Genomic DNA, 20715 nt, shown 5'->3' with positions numbered 1-20715 from the left:
CATCACCGCTGACAGGCTGCACCTGAGTGTAATCTGGGCTGCTGGCTTCTTGAAATCAGTGCTCATATTCACTCCCCACCAGATCGTCTGCTAAGCCTCGTTAGTCAAGGCCGCCACAGTGACAGTATCTTGCCATAGTTATTCTTGTATTACCCTTGTACCTTCTGCTCACAGAAAACCTCTGGATGTTGCTGAAACTCACTGCCATAACCTGTCTTGGTTCAGTCACTGGTCAGCACGCAGCTTCTCCACTTACACTCACCTGCCTGCCTTCCTGTCCAGCACTCTGACATTAACGGATTTACTCATCGGAGTACCTCTACACCCCATCCGCACCAACCCCTCTATGTTTCGCCGCCGCCTGTGAAAAGTAAGACTGTTTGCAATTTGCAACCTACGCCTTGGATCCGCATCTGGCATCCCTTCTAACACTTGTTTCCCTTGTTTCAGTGACTCTGAGAATTACGCCACACCCTTTCCCTCTGTCCCACACCCCATGGGTCCTGCACTGGATGTTACCCAGTGTTGGGTCCCCAGCCCTCGTCCACAACAACCCCAACGCTCCCTCACAGACCATGTCACAGTTCACGTAGTGATTTACTAACCACTCATTTCAGTGTTTTTGCAATCGTGTGACTTTTATAGTGTTGTTTCTTTGCTTCATAGTATACTTCACGTGATTATGGTACAGTTCAAGGAACTAGTACATTATTGTATTACTCCTGTTCATAATGTATCAAAGAATTATTTGAGTAGTAGCTTCCTAGTTTGCTTTGTCACTTGCCCTAAGTTTATGGTATACTTGCTATCGCTCCTTGCATTTCTGTACACTTTGTGCCTCAGTTCACGCTCTGTAATAACAGTCTATTTTGCTCACAGTCCCTGACTCCAAGTGTGGTCTGCATTCAAGTCCATTCCCTCATGTTGGCCCTCTGGCCTTGACATCTGGAGGAAAAGTTTATAGGTCTGTACTACATAGACAACTTCCAGGGGCCAAATGTAACCTGTGGTACAGAGTTTCATTAATTCATCATAAATTAAACAGCTAAAAGGTTGATAGATGAGTCCAGGTCCATCTGCTATTGGCAGCTGCTTGTGTGAACCCACAGCATGCAGCCAGTTCAACTACCCTAAGCACAATACAAATCCTTCACTGTTCCCACGACCTGTGACACTAGGCAAGGATAGATCGATAGTTTGGTACATTCAGAAGAAAACTCGAACACAATGTTGGGCCCAGCAGCACTAAAAGGTCTGCACGTCCACAGAAGACAACAGTGAAGGATGATCATAGGATCCTTTCCATGGTCAAGAAAAAAGAACACTTTCCAGGAGGTAAACATATTGTTGCTCAAGTTTACCATAAAGACACAACTTCAGAGAGCAACTCCAGTGGGTTCAGCACAAGCCGCAAAACCTATAGCTCTGAAACAGCAGACAGACAAAACCAAAATAAACATGTAGAGTAATGATGGAGGGAAAATGGATGGAGGAGGCATTGAACAGCTCAGGATCTGAAGCAAACCACATCCATACAGTGTGCAGTCTAGACAGTGTGATGCATGGACCAGTTTAGCTTCCAGTGACACTAGGCCACTGCTGGTTAAAGATGGACTCTGAAGTGTACATGGATATACTATACTGATATACTCTAGTGGTATGATACTATTTTTAAACCAGTTAGTTACTTGCGCTTTCATTTATTGGTGCAACATAGACATATTGCAGAAAATTGCACATATTTGTATCAAAAAGGTATCACTACCTCTGCTCTCCACAGTGATCATGCTTGCTGCCATACATAATCACCACCCAAAGGCACCATTCTTAGGAGGGAAGAACTCAAACAAAAGAAACATGCAAAGCTCAGATGACTACAATCATTAAAATGTCTTGGCTGAAGAGGGGAAAAAAACACCATCCAGTGCAAACAGCTCCAAGAGAAACTAGTCCCCAATATGCCCAGTCATTTGACTAATATGCCCAGTTTGTATCATTCCTGACTGTGAACTTGATTTGATTTTTATTTTGAAAGTTTAATCTGAAACACAGATATGAATATTTCCGCTTGTATGAACAAACGGAGTGTGAGCGTGCTGGAGCTGGGCCTCTGTGACAGGCTGCTCAGGTGTAGCAGAGAAACTAGTTCCTCTGTGTGAATCTGTGACAGTGGATCCTTTATAAACGACTGCCGGAGGAGCTGTGAGGTCACCTGACCGAGGGTCTGCCGTCATGTTTCAACACGTTTGTGTCTCAAGTGAACAGTGAAGGCTCTGAGTCACAGAGCAGCCATGATGGAGGAGAAGCAGAGCAGAGTGGCACCAATGACACGGCACGCATTAATGCTGCCTTTGTTACTGTACTGTAAGTTCAGTATACTGTTGGTGTGTCCGGTCTGCAGACATTCAATCATCACGGTGACGCGATGGCGCGCGGTCGGCCAAGTGCTGACATCACTGCTTCCTTTAAAACCAGCAACATGTTCGTACTTCGGTCTTTGTGAGAACATCGAGTCACACGGTGCACCCCCCAATCCCCCGCCACTTCCAGCACTCCACCTGCTTGTCGCCTCCAACGCATCACCCACCCTTCATATTTAACACCAGCTTTCAGATTCAGCACATTGTATGTTTTCACCTTCAGCAGATCACCCGTTACATCTTTAACACTTTTGCATGCTGGAAAATGATTATTTATAAAAAAAATCATTACAGAGAATGCCTTTGTCAGAAGTGTAAAGCTTGCACATGCATGCTGCAGAATGTGTGCAAAGCAAAAAATAACACAAGAAAACATGATGCAGCTGAACTGGTCCAGTTTAGAAGGTTGGTTTCAAATCCAAACCAGGACAGGGAGCAATGCAAGTGCAGGCAGGAGGGAGTGTTTCACTGGGCCTAGCTCTCACAGCTAATTACTCTCCAAATCAGACAAGACCACAAAACCAAAACCAAAACAGGGACATCTAGTGCCTAAGGGTCGTCACAACTTCAAGACATCACTTGCTTTCACCTCCAGCTGTTTACTTACTTCTATCTTTAATGGTTCACCTGCTTTAAGCTTCAATACTTCATCGGCTTTCCTCTTTAACACTCTTTAACATCTCAACACAATCGTCACCTTTCAGTTTTCACCTCCAACACATCACCCCGGCCAGCTTCACCTGTTTTCATCTTTAACATATAATCTGTTTATACCTCAAAAACTTTACCTGCTTTAAATGTTTGACCTTGCTGAACAAATAAAGACACAGATTCAAATACATTTCCCATCAACACCCTCTCCTGCCTCTAAAGCCTAGAACAAAGCCTCTTTGTCCCTCAGCTCAGACGTGTAAAATTATATTTGGATATCCAGACACCTATTCAAGCGTGCAAGGAGTCGTGTGACATTTATGCCCTCACCATTGACCATAGCGAACCTCTTCAGGTCCTGGTAGGTCTTCAGCTCCTCTGTGGGACACAGAGACACACAAAGAGCCATCGACTTGATTTTCCTTTGAACAATGTCGATGTTACAGGGATCCAGGAAGAAAACAAACCTGTAAGCGACAAAAAGTACAGGAAGTCAGCACATCGACATTTATAATAGAAAAAATTACTCAATATATATATATATATATATATATATATATATATATATATATATAAACACAGGTAAATGCCTCCAAAGACCTTAAAATCTAAAAAAGAGTGAGACCAAATAGGTCAGCAGTGGATTGGCATTTAAAACATTTAACAAATGGTGCTTCTAAAACCAGAAAAATCTCCATTTTCTAATAAATATGAAGACATGAAGCCAGTAACTTTATCAAAATTTAATTTCAGGAATTGCTGATAAAGAACACAATGCATTTTTTCCCGATTTTAGAAGAGTACCAAATATTATAAATAAAGCAAAAAAGCTTCTGATAAAGTCCTTTAAGTGTCTTTAAGTGCAGGGAAGGCCTTCAGTAGGGTTGAATGGACCTACTTATTAAGTGAGTTTTAAAGTATCAGTTTTAAAGGATCACATTCAAATAAATATCAACTGCAGAAATGTTTAAGAACAGGAATATTTTACACCTAATTTCTATTAAAAGAGGCGTGTCGAGACTGCAATAGAATGCAATCACACAAATATACTTTAAAAACTGGATAAACGGAGTGTAAGTTATAATTTTATACTCATGATCCATTTTATTATTAATCAACCTCATTATTATACAAAACCCAGCTCGAGCACTACATCAGCTGCCTGCTCTTCAGTCCATCGTGTATCAGTGCTGCTACTATCTGACTGTTTCACGTACTGTAGACTTGAACTGACTGCTGAATTTTGGCAGTGCTGCCCACTCTGCCCAGTTTGATAATCCCGACTTGAGTCATGAACAGAAGTGTTTGAGTAAAAATAGAAGCTGAGACTGAGCAGAGGAGGATTAAAGCTGAGCAGAATGCAGGAATGTAGATGTGGGAGAAACGTGTGACTCAACAACAAATGGAAACAAAGAGCCACAAAGAGCCTGCAGAGACTCAAACCCTCGCCGTTCCTCTCCTACAGGCGCAGGAATCTGTGATCCTGTGATCCCGCTCACTTCACCTGAAATCACCTCGCTCTCTGTTCAGCCTCGTGTTCCCGTGGGTTTATATCAGCTGAAGGACTACATCTGATCCCACATCAGTCAGAATGTCTCAGAGATCAAACAGTCTGACACAGTAAAGAGCTGACAGATGTCTAACAAAGATCTGTACCGTGTGTAAAAGTAGGTCTGACATCGCCTCCAAACTCCAACAGCTGCTCACCCTCCAGCAGGTGGAGCTCTGCGTGTGTGTGTGTGTGAGATGAGTCACAGCTCTCAGCTAGTGTCAGCATAATCAATGCTGAACTCTCCCACAGGACCTCAAACGCATCGAGTATTAAAGTGCCAGGATGAGCTGCCACAACGCTCTAAAAATACCCAAGTACTACATCAGTAATACTGCAAATTAACAAAGACAGACTGTACAGGACAGACGTGCAACACAACCAGAATACAAACAAAAATACTAAAGAATTACAGTGAAATTAAATTATTTACATATATCACCACCAGCAGCACAAAATAAATTAAACAAAACTGCAAAAAGACCCTGCTAACTTAAAAAAAACTAAAATATTTATGCAATAAAATCCTAATTATTAGACACAAAACACAGCACTGTGCAATAAAATATCAACACAATAATCGAAACTGCTATGCACTGAAAGAGCTTTATAAACTGTAAAGATGAACACCTTAATACAACCTATAAACCAAGATACGCCAAACTAAAGAATTCCTGTAGTCGCGAGTTTTTCCGACAGACAAATTCATACACAAAATCTCTCCTCTGATAACCTGTTTTTAAACATTGCTTTGTTAAGGGGAGTATATATTTATTCAAATATCACATTTTTGTTTCTCAAATAGTCAGAAGTAACTTCAAAATGCACAGATTCCTGTCAAACAGTAACAAACTCAACACTTTAACTGTATGAGGAACAGTAAAAACCTCAGTACTTACTTCCTGTCAGTGTGGTCGAGGCCACTCAGCCTGACGCCTTCAATCTGTTCATTTCGTTGGCCGCAGGTGTTGCCATAGCTGTCATATCCGAAGACGAGGCGAGCGGCGCCGCCGGTGGCGATGGTGAACCCGCAGATGCTGCCCTGGAGGATAGAAAGAGAGTCAGCGAGAGCAACACACCTTTAGCAACAGGCGCGTTTCTTGCTGTCTATATTCACTGAATCTCATCCCTCAGTGCACTGTATCCCATCTACTGTTGTCACATTCTCCAGTTACATGTTAATTTATCTTCAGTCAATAATCTAATCTGATCAACTGCATAGATTTGAATCTGGGCCTACAGCTTTTGCATGGTTGGCAAAATCTGTTGTGTTTTATCTGTACTGATACTTGCACCAGACTATGAATATATATGGAAACTTTCATGACTCTCATCTCAGCAGCACATAAAATAACCAAACTCAGGATGAGTTCCAGTAAAAACCCCGTCAGGACATCACTGTGAAAAATCTAAGACCACGTGACATCTAAAATGTTTAAATCCACAGAAATCAGGGCTGAATAGCAGATGTTCTGACCTGAACAGGTTCAGATCCACTGTAGCTCAGTAGAGAATAAACCTGAGCTACACCACCTGAGCTACAGCCACCCCTCTGTAGGGGTGGCTGTAGCTCAGGTGGCAGAGCGGATCACTAACCAGAAGGTCGGTGGTTCAATCCCAGGCTGCTCCAGTCTGCATGCCAAAGATCCTTGGGCAAGATACTAACCCCATGTTGCTCTCCGATGCATCCATCGGAGTATGAATGTTAGATACTTAGCACTTAAGCTTAGAAGTGCTTGTGTGATTGGTTGAATGAATTAGCTGTATAAAGCGCTTTGAGTGCTCGGACAAAGTAGAAAAGCGCTATATAAGAACCAGTCCATTTACTCATCATAAAATTTTCATGCATCTATTCCTGTACTCACTTCAGTTGTAAAATCAAACGACTCTTGACCAGTCAGAGCTCTGCCTGAGGCTCTAAAAGCCAATCAGCTGCCTGCTCTGTTCCTGCTGCTACTTCCTGTTACCACAATAATCTTAGAATCTGAGGCATTTAATAAAACCAAACATGTCGTGGTGCCGAGTCAAAAAATAATACACCTAAATAATCAGGGTGTTTGCCCACATCATACAGCCTGGCCTTCTGCCTTCAGACGTGCCGCAAATAAAAATGAGTTTTATCACTGCTGTGCTGTAGTTACAGGTCTCTTCAAACTGCTGCTTGCCTCAATAAGTCTGGCAGGAGATGTTGTTGATGTTCTAACACGCTTGAGTTGTTGAACCCACCAGGGCCAGCGAATGAACATCTTTCTCTTTCACCTTGAAAAGTAAAGCAATCTGTGCTGTCTTTTCTTTATTTCTGAGGTTTTTTTACAGAAATTTAAGATGTAAGAGAACCCAAAAGTTGTGTAATTACTAAGCTGAAAAGGAAGAAAGACTACTTAACCATGTTAATTAAAGGGCAAAGACTCAGCGGCGTTTCAGCAGTAATCCATCGTCAGCGATTACTATGTTACAATGGCTAACTATATATAAAATATAGAAAAAACTGAAGACTTATTAAGTCAAAATCTACAATAAGGGGTTAAAATGTAAAATGAATGCAGTCACTGTGGCACAAGCTGGTAAAGATTTTCTGTATCTGTGCTTGTGGCAGCAGAAAAGTATTCAGCTGCATGTCCAGTAAGTAATTTTCCTCATAAATCAACTCAAACAGAAACGCTGTTAGAACATCAACAACACCAAACATATTACAGAGGCAGGCAGCAGTTTGAAGGGGCTTCTAACTACAGTGCAAACAGTTTCTTCAAGTCGATTCTTAACAAGACAAAGCTGTAAAGGCAAGTTTCACCGACTTTACTTTTCATACATGTTTTTTTCTCTCAAAGTGTTCACACATCTCCCACGTCTTGCTTATACCGTCATGCGCTCTCACGCTGCTCAGCCAAATCCCAGTTACAGAGAAGCCTCAGAGTCCGTTCTTTATGAAAAACATTAGACTAAAAACAGGCTTGTTCCACATTTTAGCACCAACTCTCAACCACAAACATCAGAAAATGCTAAATTCACTCGCCTGATTTTCTGGGTCAACGCTTATCGGTCAGTAAGATGCAGATTCATAATAATTTGTATTTTTATTTCATTTAAAATCTTTGGTTTAGTGTCAGTGAATAAAATTTGCTCATTTAAGTTTAAAAAACAAAATCAAACATAGTTTCATTTTCAGCCATCAGCCACTTTACTGGTTACATCTGTTCAGACTGCTTTGAACTCAAATGAAGGCAACAGTATCTCAAATAACCACTAATTACACCCAAGACATGCAGAAGAAACATCTCTAAACACAACGTTGAAGCAGATGGGCTACAGCAGCAGAAGACCACACCATGTGCCACTCCAGCTAAGAACAGGAAACTGAGGCTTCAATTCACACATGCTAGAAGATTGGAAAAATGCTGCCTGGAATTTAGTGTAAACAAAATGAGAATGTTGTGGTGGTGGTGTAATGGTGTGGAGGGAATTTTTTGGCACACTTTGGAACTCTTAGTACCAACTGCACTCATCATATAAACATCAAAGTCTACCTGAGCTGTCCATGAATTTGTGACCAAACTGTACCCATTTTCCGATGACTGCTTCCAGCAGGATAACACATCATGTCACAAAGAGGAACATAAGAATGAGTTCACTGTATCCAGACGCCCTTCACAGTCACCAGATATGGATAGAGCACATCTGAGACATGGTGGAACATAAGATTAATATCATCTGCAGGAACTATGTGATGCTATCACGTTGATATGGACCAAAATTCCTGACAAATGTTTCCAGCAAATGAATCATTAAAGCAGTCCTAAAGACAAAAGAAGGTCCAACCTTAAAAAGGTGGCCAATGACTGTATAATGTGTAGTATTTGTCAGATTGTAAGATTTAGGAAGTGTGGAACTGTCTGGTAACACAATAACACCAAACAAACACCTGACTGAGTGTCAGGTACATATCCCAGTATAAATAAACAGATGCACCAAAGCCTCCACAGGTGTGTCGTGTTGACATATTTGCACAAAGACTAAACTAGTCCAGTTTGCTTCGGGAAGCTTCCTAACCAAGCGCCAATCGAACATCCGACTATTCACGAAAAAAAAGACCATCAACACAAGTGGCACAATCATGTTTTATTAACTGTGCATTTGGAGCTTTTAAGGACAGGCTGTTAATCCCACACAGGTGAACTGTGAACGTTACGCTGCTCTGATAACATCTGCTTCCTATGAAGTTTTTGTCATATGTGAAGAATGCAGCGGTCCCCAACCCCAGGCTACGGACCGGTCGTTTGGTAGCTTGAGGCTATTGTGTGAAATTGATGGTTTTCAGGGTTTTTATCATTAACTCGGTTTTGAAATAAATATTTCCGTGTTACCATAGTGACCAGAGAGCATTAAGGGGCAGAGAGGTCTGTGGTGCAAAAAAGGTTGGGGACCGCTGCTTTAGAAGGTTTAGAAATGAAGATTAAGAGCTAGATAAAGTCATCAAAAAGAAGCTAAGCTTTGTCCTAGTTTCTTTGCTATGTCCTCACCCCACAGCACTCACTTCTCTCACCCAACCGGTCGCAGCAGATGGCCGCCCCTCCCTGAGCCTGGTTTTGACAGAGGTTTCTTCCTGTTAAAAGGGAGTTTTTCCTTCCCACTGTCGCCAAAGTGCTTGCTCATAGTGGGTCACATGATTGTTGGGTTTTTCTCTGTATCTATTTTTCTAGGATCTACTGTACAATATAAAGCACCTTGAGGCGACTGTTGTTGTGATTTGGCGCTATATAAATAAAATTGAATTGAATTGTCCTTACTACTCGGTATGACCGTTGCTGTGTTACTTTTACTTTTATTATTAATTAATTTGACTTCAGCCACAGAAAGCCTTAATAAAAACCACTCGATCGTCTCTCAAGAAGGAAGGACAAGCATTGTATTTCACCGTATATGAGCTATATATTCATTATTGTTTATGTTCTTCCAGTCTTCGTAATGAAGTGATGATTTTAACCTTATTTTTTTATATGACCTGCTTCAAAGAACACGTTAAGAACACGTTGGGCAAAATATCCAAGGTGAATTTAATAAGTAACAATATCATTTCATTTTTTAATTAAGTCTAGTTTTTATTTCAGTAAGTAAAATTTATTCCGCCTGTAACTCAGAAAATATGCATAAACGAAGCAAGTAACTTTTAAATAATGGCTAATATGGGATCAAGATTGGTAACAGTGAAAATACTTTTACTGCAGTTATCGTTAGAGATTTTGAACATAATCCTTCATAAACTGATAAAATGATTTTGCGAGCAACACAAAGAGAAGAGTTATGCTCATAATCACAAGTGGGCTCTTATTTACCCAAAAATCTACTATAATTTGTGCTTTTATTTTACTTAGCAGCTAGTGCTGGTGGACATTATTAGCATAGTATGACTGTTTTATGAGGTATCACTACTGTAATATCACTGTAGCATTGGTGGTATAATTGCTGTAATACAGGAGAGTGCTATTGCTACAGTATCACTGTAGTACAGGAAGTGTTATTACTGTGGTACTACTATATTATTGTGAGGTAATATAAATGCACTATTACTATTGTTTGGAACTCTTATTGCTATAATATCACTGTAATGTTGAGGGTATTGTTACTGTATTATTACTGTAGTGCTGGGGTACCATTACTGTAATTGCTGTAATTAACTGCAATTACCGGAGTATCACTGTAGTTTTGTGTGGTATTATTACTGTATTGATACTGTATATCCGAGGGTATCATCACTGTAATACTGGGATGTTACTGTAGTATCAGTGTAGTACCAAGAACAATATTTCTACAATAATATTGTAGTTCTGAGGTTATCATTAGTGTAATAATAGGATATTAATACCTTATTGTCATTGTACAATTAGTTGGTATTAATACTCTAAAATTACTGTAGTTATGAGAACATCTTTACTGTAATATTTACATTGTTATCATTGTAGTAGTATTAGGCATATCATTAATGTAATATTACTATAGTTCAGAGGTATAATACCCAGGGTATTACAGTAATAGTACTGTAGTGTTGTGTGGCAACATTACTGTATGTACTCCTGAGGTAATATCACTGGAATACCAGGTTACTATCGCCATATTATCATCGTAGTGTTGTGTCTTTTATTACTGTAGCATTACTGTAGTACTGTGAGTGATGTGGGTGCTGATGGAGGGTTTCTGTGGTTACCATGCCGACGCAGAAGACGGTGAAGAGCAGAAACCAGGGCAGGTCTGTGCAGCTCCGGTCCTCCAGCGGTCTCCATTCTCTCTTTGTCCTCTGAAAGACACACACGCACGCACGCACACACACACACACACACACACGGTGAGAGCACAGCGGGGCCTTCAGGAACTCCATCCCTCCCTCTTTCCCACCTGCCCCGGCCTGCTAACTCGGTTCCATCCCCCAGCTCCGTGTGTGTTTACGGTCGCAGAGAGCGGAGCGGGGCCGCTCACAGGCCGCGGTTACCCGCCTGTTCCCGGCTGGAGCTAATTGGATTAAACGAGCTGCTGGCTCTAATCCTAGCTCGGCCCGCTCAGGTCCCCGGGACCGGTTTCCCTTTCACGGTCACAAAATAAACACACACCGGCGCTCTGCTGAAGGACACGCTTAGAAGATCGAGCACGGTACCGGACCGAACCGGACCGGACCGAACCGAACCAGGCCGCGCTTACCTCCGTGCTACCGCAGCATCCCATTGCAGTCAGGGTGGAGGTGCCCGGAGCTTCACGGAGCTTCACAGAGCTTCAGCTCAGCAGCAGCGGGGTCTGGAGCCCGACAGGCGGGGGGGTGGGGGGCGAGGAGGAGACGACCAGCCCCGCGTGATCCCGGAGGCCGAACCCGGAGCGGAGACGGTCCCGACGGTCAGACAGAACGCTCCGACCCGCTGAGCATTCTACTTGTCGGAGGCTACTCCGGGTACCTAACCGAGCGGGGATTAACGGCCGAGGATTTGTCCGCCACACTTCCTGGTGGGCCGTCAGGTGCTGCGGCCATTCATCTCATTGCGCTTGCGCTTGTGCCCGCGCCGTGAGCGGAGCAGAACAACAAAGCCGTTTTTGACCTGCAGCTGCAGTACCCGCTTTGACCACTAAATCCATTCTAAAGGCAAGATGCCGCTGTTTGCCCTGTAGAGCTAATCTACACTAGAAAGTAACACAAAATACTCTAAACAGTCACATCTTTTAAGTAATCATCAACAGTTTTCTCAAACAGTGAGAGTGAGTGAAATACCCCAAAGTTAAGCAACAATCTATGCAATAAATAAAGAATTAAACCTCAGTTTCTCCCCCAAAATCCCGCAATTATACATTTCTGCAAACCAGATTGATATCTGCTATGAAAGGTTCAATAAAAGCATAAACCCATCAGAGGTGTGGGCTTATTTAACATAATAGTTTGAATACTAATACTGTACGTCGTACTCTACCCTATTTATTTTAAAGCTTTATTTTTCAATAGAATATTTTATTATTATATAATGTATTTAATATAGATTAGTCAGGAGTGCAATCAGTGATGTGTTGCAAGGATAATGGAGCATTGTCTGATATGAAAATTAATGGATCAATACTTTTATTCACTTGCCATTCTTAACTACAGAAGAGAGATGGATGCAAAATTAATTCAATTTAAATTCAGTGTGCCGAGCACTGAGCAGTGTATTTGCTTTGATTATTTTATTGACTGTATTTTTTATTGTTTTTTGTAACATGATATAACATAATATGAATCACACAAGAGCTGGAGGTGGCAGTACTGAAGGTGCTCAGATTTCCATTGGGAGTGAACAGGATGCAGGATTAGAAATGAGTCTATCAGGGGGACAGCTCAGTCAGAAACGTGAGGCTGAGATGATTTGCACATGTGCAGAGGAGGGAGAGTGAATGTACTGGACAAATGATGATGAAGGTGGAGCCGGCTGGCAGGAGGAAAGAGAAAGACGTTAGAGGAGGTTCATGGATATCGTGAAGGAGGACATACAGAGGGTTTTTGTGGAGATGGAGGCAAATGATCATCTGTGGCAACCAAAATAAGAGGAGCTGAAGATTAATTTTCAGTAAACTTCCTCACTTACAAATACTGTTTATCCTTTCAATGTTTTCACTGTCGGGATGATAAGTTTGACCTGTGCTGCAGAAGAAGCTGCTCTGGTGTCGTCAGCTCCCCTGCATGTATGTATTTATGTACTTTTTAATTTCCCTCCTCTTCCTCAGTGTGCATTTGCTGTTGATGCTGAAGAAAGCCACTGTGTCTGTCACTGTAAACCTGCTGATTTTGATAAAGCTTTTAAAGAAAGCAGTTTGACCTCTGACCTCCACTGACAGACTGCCACGCAGAGCTCCTGCAACATTTAAAGAAGTGACATCTTTGTTTCACGTCCATGCGAACACTCAATGCACTGTTGACATTCTCCACCAGTCACCACATACACAACACACCATCATACAGCAACATATGCTTTCTTCCACATGCTGGACACATCACTGTCATAGCTAAGAAAGAAAAAATGCTGGCGTTTGAACTTTGCATCACTACATGTTCATATACCTCCAAGAAGAAGGAAAGGAAAGGAAAGGAAAGGAAAGGGAAACAGAAAGTTGTGTGGAAATATTTTTAGCACTATACAGATTTTGTTCTGATTTTTGACTTCTAATGGCTACACTCTGATATTTCGAAGAGACAGATCTAGAAGAAGACTCGAAGATATCCCGAAGTACTTGCAGTTTGACAATCGAGCAGCCAGAGCAGATGGTGAACAAACCTTTCAGGAATATTTGAACAATGTTTGTAGCTGGGCCTGTCTCCCTGGTTCTGATCTCTGAACAGTTGGTAGCTTTCAGAGCCAGGTGCAGTTTCAGGCAGTCCATCCCTTCTGAGAAAACTATGATGGCAGAACTGCAGGTTTGTTTGGGTTTTTGTTTTTTTTTCATAAAATGACTGAAAATCATAATGCATGATGTCAAAATATTTTAGAGTATCTGTCAGCGATTAAGAAATGGAACTGTTATAAATACAGACAGAGCCATGAAAAAAAGGATTCCTTTGTAAGTTACCATGAGGACTTGACCTGCAGCTGTACATATTATTTATTAATGCAATTTGCACTGTTGTTTAACTTGTCTAACTTAACCTAATTTAATGTTTGTATTTTATTTGTTTGTTTTAATCACTATTGTGTACATAAATTTTGCACATCATACTATGCACCTGTGGCACTTTTACTGTAACTATATTGTTTATTTATTGCAGGCTGTACTATTTATATTCTGCACTAACACAATCATTTCCCTTATTCTCATTTGCTATTAACTGCTTTCACCTGTGCTCTGTCCTGCAACCTTTTCTTCCTTTGTGCTCCTGTATTCCTCAAGTTAATTTTTTTACTCCTCGTGCCCGTTGTGGATGCTGGTTTTGCCGTTTCTTTCTGGTTTTTGTTTACCTTAAATTTCAAACAGCCAAATAAATGACTCACTTTTGGTCTGATTGTGTCCTGCATTTGAATTCTTCACACACCACATTCTCACACTAGATATTAGATTTCTGAGAAAGGACTTCTTCAAGTTTGTGTAACTTCTACAATCACAGCTAAACTGTAGATTCAACTTTCATCATGTCAAGCTTGAGTGTTTGAACTTTTATCTGAGAGCTGACCTGCTACTGCTGGTATAAATTTAAAGGAGGATTTTCCTTCAGTTGAAATCTGATCTGAATGTTTAAAGAAATTCTCAGTTTTTCCTTTGAGGCATTCATTAAACCATCTGTTAACGTGGGCGTGCCTTCAGCCGTGATCACCTTTTTTAGCATTTTTATAGGCTGTCATGGCATCCCGCCCAAAGACTAAAAACGAAAGTTTATTTCGTGCTCTCTCTGATTGCCATGAAGTAAAGGATTTGGTCTTCATGACGGCAGCTTCTGCAGGAGACTGAGTGCCCCTCCTTAAACTGTTTTAGTGCTGATGTGACTGTAAGTGTGAGACAGTGAGGATGCTGATTTTCATTCAGTGTTACACTGATTTTGCAAAGTTTCCTTCACTTTTGTATTTGTCTTTAAAGCTGCACTCACTCTGCTAACTTCCTGTAGCCCCTCATAGGCTAAAATAAGTCAATTTCCCCGATTCTAGTAGCACTTTGTGTTTAAATGCAGTTGTTTTCCTTTGCTGCATTTTACTCATACATTTGCTGCAGTGAAAGCTTCCCTACCTCCTCAGGTCATCCCTCAACAACAAATTGTTTCTGATGATTAAAATCAGGGGTTAAAGTGCTTTTAAAAAAAAAAAAAAAAAAAACTTGCTTTGTATTGTTGAGCCATGAAGCTCTCTGCTTTCATCTTGTTAAGTTTAATTCTCCACAAAGGACGGTGAATATTGGAGTAGCAGCAGGGTTAGCAAATCACAGCCTGTACACAAAGCTCATGAAACAAAGTGTAAGCGTTCCCTCACCTTCCAAATCACACTTTAACTCCTCAATGAAGGTACTGCAGTCAGTTTAGAAACTCCTGTATTCATTGTCCAGTCAGTGCTTTGTTATCATACTGTTGTTGTGTTTTTTGTAGTACTTTGGAGGTAAGTTCACTTTTTTCTCACACTAATTTTCCTGTAAATAATAATCAGATTCTCGCTGAGTCATTGAGTGAAACCAAACCCACTTTTTTATTGTTTTGTTCATTTTTGCGTTGCTTTTTTTTGAGTGTGTGTGTTCATGTAAAATAATCACGTTTGCTGTGTGAAGAGCAGCAGATCTTTTACCTTTTGCCTGAGTCGAACCTGTTGCTGAGAGCTTGAGGAGAGGCGCTTGGGGTCCATATTCCTGTGGGAGTCCTGAAGGGTCCCGGAGGGTTCCGCAGAGTCCTGGTGCTGCTGTCAGACTGAAGACGGCAGTGATGTAGGTCTGATCAGGCTGCAGAGGACAGAGAGCTTTTGTCTTATTGTTTACTGTTGTACCAGGCTGAACACTGGGGGGTGTGGGCATGTGTTTTCCTGCGTTCTTCTTGTTATGGGGAGATTAAACTTAAGCAACCACACTTAAGCACGCGGTCACATTTCGGGCACGTAAAGCAGTTGAACCTCATATACATACATAAATCATGAAGTTTTATTAAGATTCATTAAAGTCTCAAATTAACGCACACAGTCATATTTCCATTCCTTCAGAGGGCGTCATGACTGTGTGTGTTCATTTAAAGAGTTCACAGGCAGCAATGTTCAGCAGAAATATTTAACTTCTCTCAAAATCACATTTGAATCAGGCAGGAAGCAATCGTGACCAAACAAATCTGTCAGGAAGAGGCAAAAATCCAAAGACAGGCAGACACACAAGGAATGAAACAAACAAGACCAAAGAAATTTCTGGAAGGCTTAACTGGTGAGAACAAGAAAACACTGCAAAGGACAAAAGACACACAGAGGAGTTTAAATACTGGAGAGTTATTAACAGATTGTGAGCAGGTGATGGTGATGGAGCTGGGGCAATAAAGGTTTGCTCCCTTTCTTACTCTGCCTCCCTTAACACTGAGATGGCAGGAATACAGAAGAACCAAAGATTACAAAATAAATTGCGAATTAGTTTGAAACAAAGCAACTCTTGCAAAGATGACATATGACAATGTTCACAAAGAAACACTATAAATATTCAACTCTGTGCAATTTTTGGTCTCTGATTTCAAAAAGAAAAAAAGATTGTGTTCTTGGAAATGGAAAAAGTAGACAATGTAAAACTTTTATTAGAGATGGAGTTTCCTTTGTTATCTTCTCTAAAACAAACAGACTGACATAATGAGGTGCCCTTTGACTTCTTGGGTCTGTTTGGAGGATTTGAGTTGTGTCGAGTTGATTGATCTTTTTACACCAACCAAAGCTCCTGTGAAGTTAGACACGGGTTCATCCATAATGGTTCCAATGTGCTAGCTGCCGGTGTCCAGTCCGACTCTGATGGAGACACAGCAGTGTTCAGATGTTTGTTTGGGGCTTTTACAGGCTGTAAATTCATCAGTCCACTTCAGCCACTTCTGTGTTTAATGCATTTATCAAGGGAAAGGAGGAATTACATGGTCTGACAAGGTGAAACAACCTTAGTCACAAATCCAAGCAGAATAAAAGAGCTGCTAATAGGCCATCAAACAAATCAAACAAAGAAAGAAAATAACAATAAACAAACAAAAGGGAAAAAACTCCATTAGTTAATACATATTGAATCATATAGAATCAGGGAGGGGGACCCAGGGTTGGCCCGGGACAAGCTGGAGGAGGTGGCCGGGGAGAAGGAAGTCTGGGCTTCTCTGCTTAGGCTGCTGCCCCGCGACCTGGCCCCGGAGTGGAAGAAGATGGATGGATGAATGGATGGATGAATGGATGGATGGATGGATGGATGGATGGATGGATGGATGGATATCACGAGACAGGGATCATATGAGCTTTTTGCCACTTGCTTGAGAACACTTGGGTATTGCCTCAGAGAGAATGGCTGATCTTATTAAACCACAGAGACACTGAGCATTGTACCTTTGTAAAGTTTCAGCAGACTGAAATTCTGGATTTGAAAAATTATGCTTTCTTTTCATTTTTAAGCACTAAAAATGTTATTACAGCTGTTGGGAAACGAATATCCAAGAGTGGTATGAGGAAGACTTTTTGTTTGTAAGTGGTTTATTGTTTTGTTGTTTTTATTTCAGACTTTCACACTTTATTGGTAAATGTAATTCAGAATACAAAAAACAAAAGATAAAAAAAATAAAAACGTAATCATTTGATTGCTGTTTGAGTTCCATGAGGTCCATGAGGCATGCTTAACAGTCTGGAATTAAGTCTGCACAGGCTGCAGCTTTATTAAACAAGAAATTGTATAAAATTTCTTGAGTAGGGAAATAATAATAGTTCTTGGTATTGGCTAGACTTGGTATTTATCCATAAGATTAGCGCTGTTATTAAATGTTGTTGTTATCATGCTTATTTGAAGAGTTTCAGTTGGGTTTCAAAGCTCATCACAGTACAGAAACAGTACAGTGTTTAAAAGTAGAATGGGAGGGAGAGCCTTCAGTTTTCAGGCCCCTCTTCTATGGAACCAGCTTCTGGTTTGGATTCAGGAAACAGACACTATCTCTACTTTTAAGATTAGGCTTCAAATTTTCCTTTTTGCTAAAGCTAGTGCTGGGTCAGGTGACCCTGAATCCTCCCTTAGTTATGCTGCAATAGGTGTAGACTGCTGATGGATCCCCATGATCCACTCATATGTGTTAATAGACCTCTCTGCATTCAATCATTACTTATTATTAATCTCTGGCTCTCTTCCACAGCATCCTCCCTTCACCCCTACCAGTCGGGGAGCAGATGGCCGCCCTTCCCTGAGATTGGCTCTGCTGGAGGCTTTTTCCTATTGAAAGGGAGTTTTTCCTTCCCACTTTCACCAAAGTGCTTGCTTATATGGGGACATATGATTGTTGTGTTTTTCTCTGTTTTCTTTGTATTACTATAGGGTCTTTACCTTAAAATAGAAAGCACATTGAGGCAACTGCTGTTGTGATTTGGTACTGTATAAATAAACTTTTACTGAATTGAATTGAACAGAAGTTTATTAACAGGATCATCCAACATGTTCGAACAAAGAAACCTTGCGTATTTATAACTGATGTGATGGGTGCAGTTTCACTCTGGTCCAGCAGAGGGCAGTGTGACACAGCAGATGCTTCATCATCGTCGGGAAAAACGCAACAAGACAACAAATTTAAACTTTCCAAGCTTTTACTTTATTTCACAGTTATAGACAACCAGGTTATTATAGGCTTTCTGAAATCTTATGTCAGCTAAAATCTATTAAAAGTGTGCTTTAATGTCTGCTAAAGTTCAAACAAACATCTTTTAATGCTTCCTGGGGGCAGCAGCTGGAAGTAAACTCTAACAGCTGGTTGTCATTTGTGCAGCTGTGCTGTCATGGTGATAAGTACCCTTTTGTAATTACCCACAAAAGAGCTCAGGTACAGCAGTGGTCTTCTGTGGCCCAGACTTGAATTCAGGTCCTTTATTTCTGTTGCACACTTAGAAACAATCAGGAGTTTACTCAAAGTGCTTTCCAGACAACAAGTATACAGAGAAATATGCAGAAGACACAGTGACAACACAGAATGGGTGGTGCAAAGGAAAAATCATGAAAATCTTATAAAAGGGATGTGAAATAGAGCAGCTTAGAGGAAAATACATTTAAAAAATATTATTGAATGGATAAAAGCTAAGCAAAAATGAGAACACAAAAATATCTGTATGAATGTCTTTATATTAGTTCAGTTATTTAACTGAACATATAGGTGAACACAATCAGGGAATAACTTTAAAATAAAACAGGAAATAGCCAAACAATAGAACATGACTACTAACACCCGAGATGAAAGAGACCAGGAAGCAGAAGGGACCAAGGTATAAACACAGAAACAAAGGAGGTACTGAAAGAAACACTAATGTACATACAATTTTCACAGGACTCTACTCTTTCCAGTGAAAACCTTCTTTTTCACATGAGTGTATCCTAATAACATGTAGTTAAGCACCCAAAACAGAACTCAGCGGGAATGTGGAAAACAACACTAGAGGCTAACTTCAAGCCAATAGCAAAAATCACCATTAACTGCGGAATCTACCAAGGAGATGTCCTGTGCCCACTGCTCTTCTACATAGGCCAGAACCCCTCAATGAGATTATTGAAAAGACTGGCTACAGATACCAGATGTCTGCCACACAGACCGTGGGGATGAGAGGAATGAGGACCCAAGATGCAGGACTTAATGATGAAGGCAGTGCGTTTATTTACAGTGGTGTAAATAGATCCCCGTGTTTTCCCCTTGACTTCCGTGTAGTGTCTTCACCCACAAGTCCGTGCTCGGTGCTCTTCCGCTCCTGTGTGTCCCCGCAACCCGTGCTCGCTGCTCTTGTCTTCACTGCTCCTTCCTGGAGAAAATAACAAAGAGGCAACTTGTCAGGACACTCGACTACCGCAGGCATGCACTCGCTGGACTTGACATTTATCGACACTAACGTGGACTAACTCAAGACAAGGAAGCTCCTGAAAATGCTGAAGTGGCCGGCATAGTATACCTGTATAGTATATCTGTGCCAAGTATTGCCTGGAAGTCCTGAGGGACTTCCAGATACAGATGGACAAATTAGTGATAGCCAAAGTACAAGACAAAGTAGTGGTGGACAAGCGGATGGAGATGGCTGCAGTGACATGTAGCTACATGGTGTGACAGCAACATCAGGAAAAAGGAACACGAGAAGCTGGAGAAGTACCAAGGGCTCAGAGAAGAGCTCGAAAAGATGTAGAGGTTGACTCAGTTGCAGCAATAGATGAGAACAGTCAATAGGTCAAAGGTTGTGTTTTTATTACACAGATGTTATTGATATTAATCTGTCTTCTTCTTCTACTCTTGTTCTTTTCTTCTTTGTTGAAGCTTAAATGGAACTCCTGGAAGGTAACATGGTAAATCGGTGCATTCAGTGCAGTGACCCCAAAGCTAGGCGAGTGGCTCCAGCAGACTCCGGGAGCAACATCAGAGATCTCCCTCCAGAAGAGCACAGTCCTAGGAAGAGCAATCAGCAAAAAAATTATTATATCTGTCAGCTGCAATGAGGTCACAGCAGTCCCTTCTACAGCCACCGTGATTCCAGTGTTTTATGGGAATCAGCAGTTGTGTGATGCCTGTGCCAGAAAGTTGGCTTTGACCTCTTCAAAATAACTGGAATAGCTGATATGTTTGACAGTTACAGTGAGGATGTGGGAAGAAAAAACGCACAGATACGAACTGTCAGAGGTCCTACTACCTATCAGTCCAAAATAATTACTGCTCCTGTACAAACTGCATTTGTTATTCAGGTCCATAAAGTGATTTGGAGATAAAACCTTTGGAATTGTTTGTGAACATCACTTCACAATCTCAGGAGCGTGAGCTTGTAAAATGACATTATCTGTTTTATTGATCTTTTCTGGGTCAACATATTTCCTACATTTAATACACATCATCAAGAGGCCACCGCATGACACCACCTGGGAAACTACCTGCCTAGGACATGGGAATAGTTACAGGATATTTATTCCTGG

General features: G+C 41.1%; 1 protein-coding gene across 4 annotated transcripts in view; it reads right to left on the bottom strand.

The window, feature by feature from the left end:
* Positions 1 to 15474, bottom strand: part of slc44a1b (solute carrier family 44 member 1b) — a 31337-nt gene extending 15863 nt beyond the window's left edge. For 3 of the 4 annotated variants that reach the window (XM_087846967.1, XM_006797602.3, XM_087846978.1), the window contains exons 1-4: positions 11308 to 11678; positions 10820 to 10909; positions 5520 to 5662; positions 3402 to 3538 (exon numbers count right to left, since the gene is read on the bottom strand). In XM_087846967.1, the coding sequence (XP_087703093.1) occupies positions 3402 to 3538; positions 5520 to 5662; positions 10820 to 10909; positions 11308 to 11331 (394 nt within the window). In that variant the 5' untranslated portion in view covers positions 11332 to 11678. Of the gene's footprint in view, positions 1 to 3401; positions 3539 to 5519; positions 5663 to 10819; positions 10910 to 11307; positions 11679 to 15380 lie in introns of those variants that run through there. The other variant, XM_006797601.2, reaches the window with a different exon arrangement.
* Between the last annotated feature and the right edge of the window lie 5241 nt (positions 15475 to 20715).

This window comes from Neolamprologus brichardi, chromosome 2 (assembly GCF_056152115.1).
Source record: "Neolamprologus brichardi isolate AB-2024 chromosome 2, ASM5615211v1, whole genome shotgun sequence".
Classification (NCBI taxonomy): domain Eukaryota; kingdom Metazoa; phylum Chordata; class Actinopteri; order Cichliformes; family Cichlidae; genus Neolamprologus; species Neolamprologus brichardi.
Note: the sequence above shows the minus strand (reverse complement) of the source record. Positions and strands in the feature narration are given on the sequence as shown.